The 14,175-nt window shown below is 30.9% G+C and overlaps 1 protein-coding gene across 7 annotated transcripts in view; it reads right to left on the reverse strand.

Annotated features, from left to right (window-relative positions):
• Window positions 1-14,175, reverse strand: part of Cda5 (Chitin deacetylase-like 5) — a 454,673-nt gene that overhangs the window by 73,686 nt on the left and 366,812 nt on the right. For all 7 annotated transcript variants that reach the window (XM_081756025.1, XM_081756024.1, XM_081756027.1 and 4 more), the window contains exons 6-7: window positions 13,669-13,733; window positions 5,252-5,335 (exon numbers count right to left, since the gene is read on the reverse strand). In XM_081756025.1, the coding sequence (XP_081612151.1) occupies window positions 5,252-5,335; window positions 13,669-13,733 (149 nt within the window). The remainder of the gene's footprint in view (window positions 1-5,251; window positions 5,336-13,668; window positions 13,734-14,175) is intronic.

Here is a 14,175-nt window from a genome sequence, read left to right on the forward strand (position 1 = left end):
AGAGATTTTCTTTCTAGAGAAAAGATCCTGGTACGATCCCAAATCAATGTAAGCTTTTGGTGGACTGTACGTGTGAGTTGTCTCGAAATCCTTCCGTTTTCTCGTAATATATTCATGCCATCAAATATTTTATGATCATTCACTTACATTTAGCATACATGCTGTAACCGCTGGACGTTAAATCGTAGATTTCATTTTGTTTAATTTCTCTATTTTTTTTTTTTTTTTTTTTTTTTTTTTTTTTTTTTTTTTTTTTTTTGTCCGAAAGTGAATAAGGGGTTGACTATAATGCTTACAGAACAAAAAATACAGTCGAGAAATACAAAACTTGGGATCATTTTTTTAAGTACCTAGCATCAGAGGAACATTTTTATGAGTTCAGAATAGATTTGTTACTGTTACAACTTACATAGAAATAAAATCTGACCGAAGTAAACATTTATTTTGGCAATTTCGTATAATTTTGCCTTTATCAGACACATTATGATATATTGGCAAAGTTGTAACACAGAGTAGTAACAATAATGTTTGCTTTGTTCAAATGTGTTTTGTATTTAAGTTAAATGTAGTTTCGAAACTAGAATAAGAAGCATTCAGTAATTGCTCTTATACGTTGCCAATAACAAAGAAAAAAGCAATTACGTTTCTTGTGGCCAGTAATTGCTAAATAGGTACGAAATGCATCATACACGATTCTTTTTGTTACAGACGATAGGATAAATTACCTATCATAAGGGTAGGATATATTTTTTTTTTATGTCTGATAGTGCTTCAATACTAGTATTGCGAAAAATGGAGACTGGAGTTTATTGAAGTTCAACTTTTTTTTTCAGCGCTGAGGTTATGTGAGACGTGGACCTACAGGTTAACGTGGGATCCGAATCAAATGAGCAGACCACCAGGAACCGAACCCCCATCTGCTGCTCCGATGATGCGTACGTTAATCATATACTCACGAGACAGTTAAAAATCAAAATATTCGATTAAAATGGAGCGAATAATATTCATCTGATTACTAGTATCATTTTATGAGAGAAACGAACATCCCTTGAGAATCCATTAATGATACATCAGAATTATTCGAAATATTACAAGTGATATGGAATCAATATGTAACTTTTTACTCGTGGTATTAGTTTGTAATTTTTCCAATTAATTGAAATCTCTGTAACTTAGTACTATTCTTAACGTCCACAAGTTCCCAACATATTGCCACAATTTTGTCTAACAAAAGTTGCTGGTGAACCGTTTTCGAAACCGATCAACAATTCAAGTTGAAAGCTAAAATTCTGTAAGTATTTTCATTGGTTAATTTCATGCAAAAGTATTCTTCTTATTTGTTTACCTATTGAAAACGATTGGGAAATGAGATGGAATCTTTAATATCCAATGGTTCTTCCTCTTTGGATATAGGAGACGGATGATTCATGAAATTGAATAATTATTTTTTTAAAAAATGGCGGAACTAGAATTGAAAAGAAAACGGAAAAGCCTCGGGAAAACCTGAACATGATCGATATTGTCCACCATAAACTCATGTGGTCTGAGACCGAACCAGGAACCCGTTGCGCCAGACGTGAACGCTGTATTATTGAGCCATTGCGCCCTAATATAAAGAGTGGAATTTTAAACTCCTAACTTCGCTGATTTCTTCTTCATAATAGTTTTAATGTCCCTTGATTTATGAAAAGGTTAAGCCAATTGGAGTTAACAGCATAACATTGTTCATAACATATATAGGCAACGAAGTTACCAATAGACTTCACAACTTTGGAAACTTATATTGATTGATTGATTCATTTATCTTACAGACATGGTTTTGGTGTCATTTTGTAGCAAAATACATCAAGTTTCGATTCACGTAGTACACTAGTTCAGAAACAAGCCACAAGCGCTAGCGGCAGTTGCAGCAAAGATGGCTGCCTTTACTGGCCCCGAGCGTGTTAGCTGCATGTTTTGGTTTGAAGAATCCAAGTCTGCGACAACTGTGCAACGTAATTTTTGTACAAAGTATGGTAAAGATCCTCTCAGTAGGCCTACTATTTATCAGTGGCATAAGAGTTTTATTGAAACTGAATGTTCGGTAAGACACAACAAATCTTCAGGTCGTCCCTGTATGTTTAAAGACGTTGTAGACCAAGTGAGACTTCAGATGGGATGTGTGCCACGTTGCACCTTTTTAGATATAAGGTTAAAAAGAAACTTCATATATTTTGCTACAAAATGATACCAAAACCGTGTCTGTAAGCTAAATAAATAAATCAATATGAGTTTTCAAAGTTGTAAAATCCTTTTTGGTACACCCTGTACAGGCACCATTTTTATTGTAAACATTTCTCTTAAAATAAAATATTGGTAACAAATTTTATCATTTTTTCCCGTTAAATCACTATCCTTCACTACATACGAAACTTTTCTTTTTTTCATAGGTGGTAAGTATAGAAAAGATTTTGGCAATAAGTTGTTATGTGAGATATAAAATTTTTAACAATGTCAATCGCGTTCATAATACACAAACTGGTTCAGAGACATTTCTATCTTAAACGGAATTTACATTCAAGGGACAAAGATGGTAATATGGAATGGATTATATAGTGTTCAAAAATCGTTATAATTTCCAATTCATACACACTATTTAAGTTCTTCATTAGCGGAATTATCACCAAACCTACTGTACTTTCATGTTCTTAAAAGCTGAATGTACTATATTTGTATGTTTGTCCACTATAAAAATCCCCACCGTTTGAGATGAATTTTAAAATGTAGTACCTACCTTGAATTAGGTTTTTTGTGATGCCATTTTGATTAGGATGTGTCTCTTAAAGAGGGAATTTAAGCTTAAAACTTTATGGCAAAAATAGAGCATCTTTTAAGTCCACGCAGTTGAGCAGACGAAACTCGATATTTGATCTGATTTGATTTTTCGTTTAGCGTTCCTTTCAGTAGCGTGGACCTACAGCATAACGTGGGACAATGAAATGAAATCTTTGAGTTTTTTTTTACATCCCACGGTTAGCCGGTGTAGGCTAAAGAAGACGATGGTGATGAGAAATTAATGAAATGGTGGAACGAAGAAAGTGGGAGGAGACGGGAGAACCCCGAGAAAACCCACGAACACGGTGTTTGTCCACCACAAAGTCCACTTGTCGCGAGCTGGGATTGTACTAGGGACCCCACGCACCAGAGGCGAACGCTCTACCACTGAACCACCGCGGCTTCTAGATTAACGTGGAATCCGAACCACATAAGTTCTCGCCGGGAATTGAACAATCCTGGTCTCCCACGCCAAAGCACGTACGCTAACCGCTTAGCCACAAGGGAGCTCTAGATGAAAGTCGATATAGAAATTCCTCATCAAAAATAATTGAACACGTGTTCCAGCGTTTCCGAAAACTCCATTTCTGAGAGAGAGAAAGAGGTATTTTCCCCTAGTATTTTAGTTTCCCATTTTGTATTTATAAAACCGCGAAAATTAGGAAACGGTTAACCTGTTTGTAATTACTCTCTTTTTTAAAAACACAGTTACTATCTGAGTCGATCTGGGTTTTTATCATTTAATTTCAATTCAGAAACGTATCCTAAGGGAGAAGGGATTCAAACATTCCATTCAAATATTTTCTAAAATCCTATTCTTTCCCTATGAAAAATGGACATTTCAGCTAGTTCAACAACAAAGACAATGCTGTAGACTGGTGAAAAAAAAATTAAGGTAACAAAGTATTTCTCAAATCTTTTCAAAGTGAGAACTTTAAGAAATTCTTCGCCTTAGGTAAGGTGTAAGATATAAATGACATATATATACAGTAGGTATGTCTTTGATGACATGTCTGACATTATATAATCTGACATTATAGGATATATACGTATAAAGACATCGATGTAGAAAGCCCTGTTTTTATTTATGACATAAAAACACACTGGAGCTGTCTGATTAGATAAATGCGAAACATGATGAAGGCACAGAATGCATTTGCTTACTGTTATACGTTGCCAATAGTAGAGAATCTGGGAATCTCGTACACAAAAGATGAGCATATTAACAGAACAGACTATTACCATATACTATGTTAACACATTAATATAGTATAAAGAAATTTTTAAATCGATTTCCATATTGAAATTATTATTATTATTATTATTATTATTATTATTATTATTATTATTATTATTATTATTATTATTATTATTATTATTATTATTATTATTAGCAAGCTGTAGTAACTGAAATATTCCAAGAAGAAATTTGAACTTTAGCACAAAGAAAACGGGATGATAATAGTGCATTATTTTATATATTACTAAGAGAAATGCCCGTTCTTCGGACGGGAAGTATATGTTTATGGAAAATATATATTTTTTTTAAAAAAAGCTTCCCTTTAGGATTCTCAAAATGAAAATGGAATGAAATATAGTTTAACGTCCCATGATTACGCCCTTTAGGCTAAGGGAGACGATGATTAAAGCGAGTAAATGATTATGAAAAAAGTGGTGGAATGAGAAAGTGGGAGGAAACGGAAATACCCCGAGTAAACCCACAAGATACGCCTATTTATCAAAATGGCATGATAAATACCCAGTTAGAAGTAGGTAAGAACTATATCCCAAAATTCACTTGAACGGTTCAGCTGTTTTCCCGTAATTCAATTCTACACAAGATTACTTTCAATTTTATATATAAGATGAATACTTGGTTAAAATTATATTTTTTCTAGAGCTCTTCGTATTACAAATCTAGGGACATTAATATATTATGAAGAAGATTTCAAGTAAAATTAACGTTTAAAATTTCCTTTCAGTTCAGTAAAACACAAGAAAAATATCCGTAAAAATTAATGGATAAAATAGAATAAAAACATAATGCTAACCCCACAGGCTTAAAATATAAAATAACGCTGGCGGAAAACTTAAGATACTTATTTACATCACTTAAAATTCGCGTATTTTAAGAAGGATAACATTTTAAATCTATATACATGAAATTTTAAATGAAAGATATTAATTTGGGGTATATTTTAAAAATTTGGGATGAGCTTTACATATATATTTTACTATGAGACAAATTGTGAATGGTATGTGAAGTATTTTTATTGTGTGAGTAGAAGTATATAATTTTTTATGTACAAAATGTGGTATATATATTCAGCAGGTAAGGTGATGGTGGTATGAAAGAAGTACGTTAGGAGAGTAGAGAGAGCCCCACTTCCGTCAAAACTGTCACCTGTTGCCGTGGGTATATAAAGACTGTTTTTACCTGAATCTGATCTGCCGCCGGAATCTTCGTGTCGAGTTCGTCAGAGAGTTTTCTGTCAGGTCATGGTCGTTCAGCAGGTCAAAACTGGTCAAAATGACGAAAATATTTTTTTAAGATATTTCGAAGAGAAAACTTCTGTATATCGTACAGATATACAAAATGTACTTGTATATACATTTTCTTTTTTGTGTTTCTTCTTCATCAAATGTTTGTGAAAAAATTCTGCTTTCAGAAAAAGTAATACATCCATCTTATCACACACACATATACACACATAATTTTCACACTGCCGTAGAATTATATTCGAAGAGAAGCAGCTTCAACTGCCTTCTTCGAAAGCTCTGTACATATACCTTTTGTGTGATGATAATAATATAATACACAAGCATTTTTTCTTTGTTTTTATTGCAGCTTGTCTATAGAGAAACTTATTTTGTATGGTTAATTATTATTTTGTAAGTTGGTAGGTCAGTGTTTATCAAACTGAATGTTTCCTGGATAATTTCTTGTGACAATAAGCTTAGTAATGAAGTGACTAATTTGAGTAGTTTCATCTGTCCTATAATAGAATAATTTTCTTTGTTGCTCCTTCCAATAAAGTATTTCTCCAGATTGTGCTTTATAATACGGTAAGTTTCTTTGTTGTGTCTTATGAAAAGGTAATTTTCTTTTCTAAGTCTTATTATGGAGCAATTTTTGTGTCTTATGATGGGGTAATTTTCTTTATTTTGTCTTATAAAAGAGTAATTTTCTTTGTTAAATCGTATAATAGAGTAATTTTCTTTCCTATGTCTTACAGCAGGGCAGTGTTCTTGATTGAATCTTATAATAAGGTTGTCTTTGTTGTATTGTGTAATAGGGTATTTTTAATTTGTTTTATACTAATTTTCTTTGTTGTTTTTATAATCGAGTAATTTTCTTTGTTGTATTTGTATAAAAAATTTTCTTTGTATAATATAAGGTATGATTAATTACCTTTGTTGTGTTTTATAAGAGGGTAATTTTTCGTTATCGTGTCTTATAATAAAGTAGTTTTCTTTGTTGTGTCTTTTTTCGAATATTTTTTGTGTTTTTCTTATAATAGAGTATTGTCTTTGTTGTATCTTACAGTGGGGTAATTTTCTTTGTTGTAGCTTATAATTGTCTTTGTGTGTTTTTAATAGGGAAGTTTTCTTAATTGTGTCTAATAATAGTGTGATTTTCTTTGCTGTGTCTTTTTTTTAGAATAATTTTCTGTGTTGTTTCTTATAACAGAGTATCTTTCTTTATTATGTCTTACAGTAGGGTAATTTTCTTTGTTGTAGCTTATAATATAGTTGTCTTTGTGTATCTTAATAGGGAAGTTTCCCTAATAGTGTCTAATAATATAACAATTTTCTTTGTTGCATCTTATAGTAAGATCATTACCTTTGTTGTGTATTATAGGGCAATAGGGTAATTTTTCTTTATTGTGTCTTATAATAGAGTAATTGTTTTGTTGAGGTATCTTATAATATAGTTATATTTGTTGTAGTTTTCTTAGTTGTGTCTAATAATATTTTAATTTTCTTTGTTGTATCTTATAATAAGGTCATTACCTTTGTTGTCTTATAATAGGATAATTTTTCTTTATTGTGCCTTTAATTGATTTTCTTTGTTGTGTCTTTTGGAATAATTTTCTTTGTTGTTTCTTAGAGTAATTTTCTTTGTTGTGTCTTACAATAAAATAATATTCTTTGTTGTAGCTTATAATATAGTTGTCTTTGTTCTATCTTGTAATAGGGAAGTTGTCTTAATTGTGTTTAACAATATAGTAATTTTCTTTGTCTTATAATATGATTATTTTTCTTTGTTATGTCTTATAATAACGCGATTTTGTTTCAGATCATAGAACATTTTATTACGTACTCAAATCAGTCCTTTCATTCGAATGATAACAAAAGAAATTTCATCCAGGAAATATATATTTTTAAAAATCTAACTTACAAATGGTTTTCAAGTGATCTTCCGGATATTTCGAAGCTCGACAGACGTAAAAAGAATTGAATCATTATCATAATGGAATGTGTCTTGTACTTCAAAAAGTCTGAAAGAAAATCACAGAAACTGACCATTTGCAAGCTAGATTTACGATAACTTATAATTTCTAACACTAAATACTGTGAATATATATATTATAAAATATGCTATGCCATTTGACAGTAATGGAAACAGCAATATGGATTATCTGTGATCTCGAAGAAGTAATAAAACATACTGGTTCTATTCACAATATACAATTGAATAGGATAATACTACAGATTACTTACATTCTTAAATCTTACTGACGGTAAACAATTCAGAGTAATACTATTCAAGTGTCTATCTAGTCAGTTTGTCAATAACTTACCAACATATAAAATACGTTTCGTTTGATATCTATATATCTCTTGGAAATCTATTAAGTTAAATGACATTAAATGAATCATTTTTTGTCTAAATTGTCTGTTTAGAATATATGTAGTTTCATAAATATGTACAGTAAGTCTTGTAAGTATGTGTCACTTGTATTGAAGTCAAAAATTTTCAATCATTCTTTAGTTCATTTTCAGTAAAGAAAAAGAATAAAAAGTTTCTAGCTCTAAAGAATAGAATTGCTTTTTTTCAGTAACTGAATTTTGTTTCATATCAGTAATATTATTATTCTATGTTGAAGTATGCTAATAAACGAAAAAATCACAATGCATATAGATCTATTCAAGGCACTATGACCGTCACCCAAGAATCACACTAAAGCATTCGTAGTTCACTGAATCGTAGGTTGCTATTTTGATTCAGGAAGCTTCGTAATTAATATACACGTTTCTTGCTAGAAGAGGAGAGAGTAAAAAAAAATAAAAAGAGGAATTATAGGCGAAGATAAAAGTAGAAATGAATGTATGTACATATATAGTCCTTTGATCTATGTACCTCTGATCGATTTCATTAGCTTTCGATATATCGTCAGATGTGGCTGATAATTCTGTTGCTGCTGTGTTTTCAATTGTTGCTTCAGTGGTACTTGTAGTTGTGGCCCTTGTACTTCTAAATTCTTTGTATCGATTGTAGCGTATTTTGGGTTTCTTGGCTGTTTGTGATAACGTTATTATGCTAGAACTTCCTTCGTGGTCAACGTTTGTGTTACGGGCGCCATCAAACTCACAACAACTAACATTTCCAGAAATGTATTGCGAGCTGCGGACAAAAGTGGCGTTCAATTATATACAATATTTGTTTTTCAAATACTCAAGCAATCGAGACTCTGGTACCAATACCATCTGTTGGGTTTCTTTATAGATTCCGTCTGGCAACACTGATACTGCCATATACTTACTTTATTATGTCTTCTTTTAAACTTTCCTCTGAACTCAAAATGTCTTCCTTTTGCGAAATTAAATCTAGTTAAAAAAGATAACATAAACTACACTACAAATGATTCTCTAAGACTATTACGGTATTAACACATAAAATTAGTATTTCTGAAACAAGTTGATTGTCACTGGGTTTACCAACTAGTCTGTACTATATGGAAGAATATGGCTCTTCTTATCCTGCTAGTAATGAAATAACTAAATTAAATGACACGTACATCTTTGTTATATGAATTTCAAAGTATATCAAGAAATATTATGAAAGTATGATAACCTTGGCATTTGATTAGAGTTTGGCTGTAATGAATACATGAAAAATAGTAAGTACTAACACAGTGAAACTATTTTATTATAGTCTTTAATATTTTTCTACTTTATTTATTCTTCCCTGATGGTCTTCATATACCTCAATGAACTACCAAGAAACAAGTGTAATAATATTTCGAAGAATGTTCAGCAGAAGGCGTCCAGAAGTACGTAAAAAATACAACATTTACAAGAGAAATGGATGATGCAAATACTTAAACCTAACATAACGCAACCAAATCTAACCTAAACTAACCTAATATTAATAGAAATAAGCGAAATTCTATCATTTTATTCGAAAAATATGTTGGACTCCTACACTAACATAAACTAACCTAACCTAAACTGATATAAACAGAAATCACCGTTTTTTTTTTTTTTTTTTTTTTTTTTTTTTAACAGCTGGATTTCTGCTCAACATTCCCAATATTTCTACAAATAAGCCTAACTTTCACGTGAACGAAAAAGAAAAATACAAATGAAATATAACTACTTTCGGTTTAGGTAGATCATGAAAAAAACAATTGTTAGTTCAAAGTTCTGTTGCTTTTTTGTTCATTCCTAATAATTTACGGCTCTGGTCCATGATTATGTCACCAAATGTAAAGTTATAATTCATTATGAAGTTTCATTTTTGAATCACTTGAATAAGAAAAAAAATAATTAATATTACTTTTCATGAAATAACTCTTGATTATAAATATATATTTTAGATAATTTTAGTGACTTTGAAGTTAGGTGACATTTCTTCTCTTATGTTACATAAAACTTTTATGAACAATCTTCTATCCACACTTCGCTACTTCGCATCCACAATAAAAAGAATAAAAACGCATTTTCACTTCAGCACATGGATCAGAAAATGAAAAAGTTGTCCGTCGCTAATGCATTTCCTCCTTTCCCACTAAATGCAAGAAAAGTATGTTTTGTAAATATGCATTGAATTATTAGTCTCTCTTACCTATCTCTCTTACCTCTTACCACTTAGTCTCTCTTACCTAAATCAAAAGTTTCGCCTTATCTCCTAAATTTCTTGCTTTTTCTATTTTCTTACTTTCCCAAAAGTTTGGCCTTCCATCTAAATTTATTTGTTTTTCTCTCATTAAACTAGAATTTTAGCCTTACCTCCTAAATTTCTTTCTTTTTTTTTTTTATTACGAAACCAAAAATTTAGTCTTACCTCCTACATTTCTTTGTTTTTTTCACTAAACCTAAAATTTACATCCTAAATTTCTTTCTTTCTCTCATTAAACCAAAAGTTTACCTCCTAAATTTCTTTCTTTTTCTCTCACTAAACCAAAAGCTTAGTCTTATCTCCTACATTGTTTTTGTTTTTCTCACTAAACCTAAAATTTACCTCCTAAATTTCTTTGTTTTTCTCTCACTAAACCTAATATTTACCTCTTAAAATTCTTTCTTTTTCTTTCGCTAAACCAAACCCTTATTCTTACCTCCTACATTTCTTTGTTTCTTCTCACTAAACCTAAAATTTACCTCCTAAATTTCTTTCTTTTTCTCTCACTAAACCAAAAGCTTAGTCTTATCTCCTACATTGTTTTTGTTTTTCTCACTAAACCTAAAATTTACCTCCTAAATTTCTTTCTTTTTCTCTCACTAAACCAAAAGCTTAGTCTTATCTCCTACATTGTTTTTGTTTTTCTCACTAAACCTAAAATTTACCTCCTAAATTTCTTTCTTTTTCTCTCACTAAACCAAAAATTTACCCCTAAATTTCTTTCTTTATCTCTCACTAAACCAAAAGTTTAGTGTTGCCTCCTGCAAGTTCTTTGTTTTTTCACTAAACCTGAAATTTACCTCCTAAATTTCTTTCTGTTTTTCTCTCAATAAACCAAACCGTTTAGCTTTCCCACCTAAATTGTTTTCTTCACTAAACCAAAAGTTGTTTTATTTTACTTTCTAATCTTTCTTTTTTTTCAGATACGAAGTAGCTGCACAGCATATATGATTAATCCTGTATAATTAATCCTATTTTTCCGTACGATTAATTCTAGTTTTACTAGTGAAAGCATTCATATTATCAAATAATACAGTTTACTGTACGTAACTAACTAAAACCTTGATGCTCGAATATATTATTCATGATGTTAAGTCACTATCTCGAATACCTAAGAGTAAAACTAATTCATTAATATAAGCTTCATTAAAATGTTATATCATGTATATAAATTGCATGCAAATAACTATATCTATTCTTCTGAAGCTGCATATTATTTTGATCTGCGTTAATTAAATCCATGAAAAACATAATTGCATAAATTGCAACGCAATACCTGAAGCTGCTGCAGAAACAGTCAGTTTCTAACCTAGCGGCCTCCATTAATGGTTATTCAGAAAGCACCTTTTTTAAGAAACAAAGCAAAGCTCTTTTCTTTTTTTTTAAAAAAAAAAAAAAAAGACTGCGAAACAGCTAATTGCAATATCAAAGCTGTTCTTTGCACTAGATTTATATTTCACTATAAACAACCTACTTTATACAAATAAACATTTATAAAATATATTTCAAATGTGTGCATTCTCAAAATTAAATATTTAAAATTGACTGTGGTAATTTATTTAAAGGACAACTTAACAGTGGTTGTCAAAATTTAGGTGTGTCAAAAATTTGTACAAATATACATTGAATAATAAATAGACAAATATATTTAAAAAATGTTCATCCGTAATTATTTAAAAGTATTTTTCTTTTGTCTTTCTCATGCTTTCTTATTTTACTGGACAGTTTTCATATATACAGGGAGTTTCAAAACAATACCGACAACGTTTGGGAGGTGATTCCTGACACCAAGATAAGACAAAAAGTATAGACCAGCCTGGGTGTACAAATGCTTCCTTTTGGAGTTACAGGCTTTTGAAAATATGAAAAAAAAAAAAAAAAACTTTAAAGGTCCACAGCTCCAATACTGTGGGACCTACCGTTGTCGGGCCAAGACTTCACTTAGGAACTAGTATGTGTACTATCCAAATATTCCTGTTTCAGAATTCTGTGCTACTTCCTCAACTATTTTTATGGAGGTAGTTGGTGAGAACTTTAAATTATATGCCCGTAGCCAAACTCTCTATATAAAAATTGTTGTGTGAGTACCGCAGGACTCTGAAACATGTATGTTTGGATAGCGCACATATTAGTTCCTAAGTGAAGTCTGCCCGACAACGGTAGGTCCCATAGTTTTGGAGCTATGCACCTGTAAATTTAATTTTTTGCATGTTTTCGGCAGCCTATAACTCCGAAATGACGGATTTCTGCACCCAGATTGGTCTATACTTTTTGTCTTATCTTGGTGTCAGGAATCACCTCCGAAACGTTGCCGGTGTTGTTTGAAACACCCTGTATATGTAACTATGCAATGAATTTCATTATCCCTTAATTTGAATCTTCATATATATTTGTAAAAATATTTTAGGCTCAGATAAATTGCAATACCGAGATCAATTTGTCGTGTTTTAAGTATTAGCATCGAAGTTTGAGCTTTCAAACATCATTAAACTTATTTTACCAACTAGAATAATTTGTACTTAAAGTAGATGAATTCTAATCCTGTTAGCATTTTCTGCTGACTCATCATCTATAATTTATACCATCCACTAAATTAAGCACTTAATACTACAATATCTTTGTGTGTAATTCTATTTTAATGTTTTAAAAGCCTGTCATACTAAAAATAATACAAAATTTACCATTTTTCTTTTGCTAGTTTTTCATAAGTGAAAGGCGATAATGAAATGCTGCTTACCACAATCATAGATAATGTTATTCTACAACAGAAAATATAAATGTGAAGAATTTTCAGTGTTGCCATCCATAGAAATTACAGTGTTGCCATCCATAGAGATTATAGTGTTGCCATTTTCCCAAAAACCTAAGTTAACGCAGCGACTAGAGGAGCGAACTCAACTGCATTTGTTGATGTTGTTTAGGTATCCTGTGAACTACTTTTTAAATAACCTTATTATTTAATTTTAATAACTGTATGTTGAAACTATTTTGTTTATTAGAAATAAATACAACTATTATCTAAAAAGTAGTTCAGAGGATTCCAAGACAATATGACACGTAATCAAATGCAGTTGAGTTTGTTCCTCTAGTCGCTGCCTTAACTTAGATTTTGGGGGAAATGCTATTCTGTCAACACTGTAATTTCTATGGATGACAACACTGAAAATTCTTCAGGTTCATATTTTCTGTTGTAGAATAACATTATCTATGATTGTGATAAGTTGCATTTCATTATGTCCTTTCACTTATGAAAAACAAGAAAAAGAAAAATGGTTAAATTTTGTACTATCTTTAGTATGTCAGGCTCTTAAGTAACTGCTACTTAACTTACTTTTGACTTTTAGTCTGTCACGATAGTTGGTGTCGCTGTTTACTTCGTAACGTATTTGTTAAGTAGTAGTCTGTTATACCAAAGTACGGTCTCTGTTAGCAACAATAATGAATTATTCTCATTAAAAAGCAGTTTATGAAGAAAGTAATATCGTTATGTAACAAAACGTATACTGTAGAGCATAGTTCGAGATTCATTGCATCGTTTTAGTTCTGTCTTGTGTCATCATAAACAAGGTCCAAATTGCTATTTAATATACTACATTACCATATCAAGTAACATACTATTATAAACTGACTGTGTTGGAGCAATGATAAATGTATTGAAGTGTCTCTTGAATGAAAAAAAAATCTTATTTCAGAATACCTGAAGAAAGAAGTAAATAAAAGGAACTCACCTGTATTGTTGCTGTCCCGTATAAGAAATGATCTTGTCGCTTGCAACTCTACCACTTGTGGAAGACTGAAATAAATAAAAGATAAAGTAAAAACCAAAATGTGTTTCACTAAGTAGACAATGAAATTATGTTCAATAAGGAACAAAAAGACGAATAAAATGGTGAAAGGAGCTCAACTTAACAGATTTACAATAACTATTTTTTATTTAAGAGCCTGACATACTAAAAATAATACAAAATTTTACTTTTTTTCTTTTGCAAGTTTATTCATAAGTGAAACGAGATAATAAAATACAACTTATCACAATCATAGATACTGTTATTCTATAACAGAAAATATGAATCTGAAGAATATACAGTGTTGCCATCCATAGATATTACAGTGTTGCCAGAATAACATTTCCCCAACAATCTAAGTTAAGGCAGCGACTAGAGGAACGAACTGAACTGCTTTAATTACGTATCATATTGTCTTGGAATCCTGTGAACTACTTTTCTAAATAATAG

The sequence above is a fragment of the Thermobia domestica genome, chromosome 4 (genome assembly GCF_964235325.1).
Source record: "Thermobia domestica chromosome 4, izTheDome1.hap1.1, whole genome shotgun sequence".
Lineage (NCBI taxonomy): Eukaryota > Metazoa > Arthropoda > Insecta > Zygentoma > Lepismatidae > Thermobia > Thermobia domestica.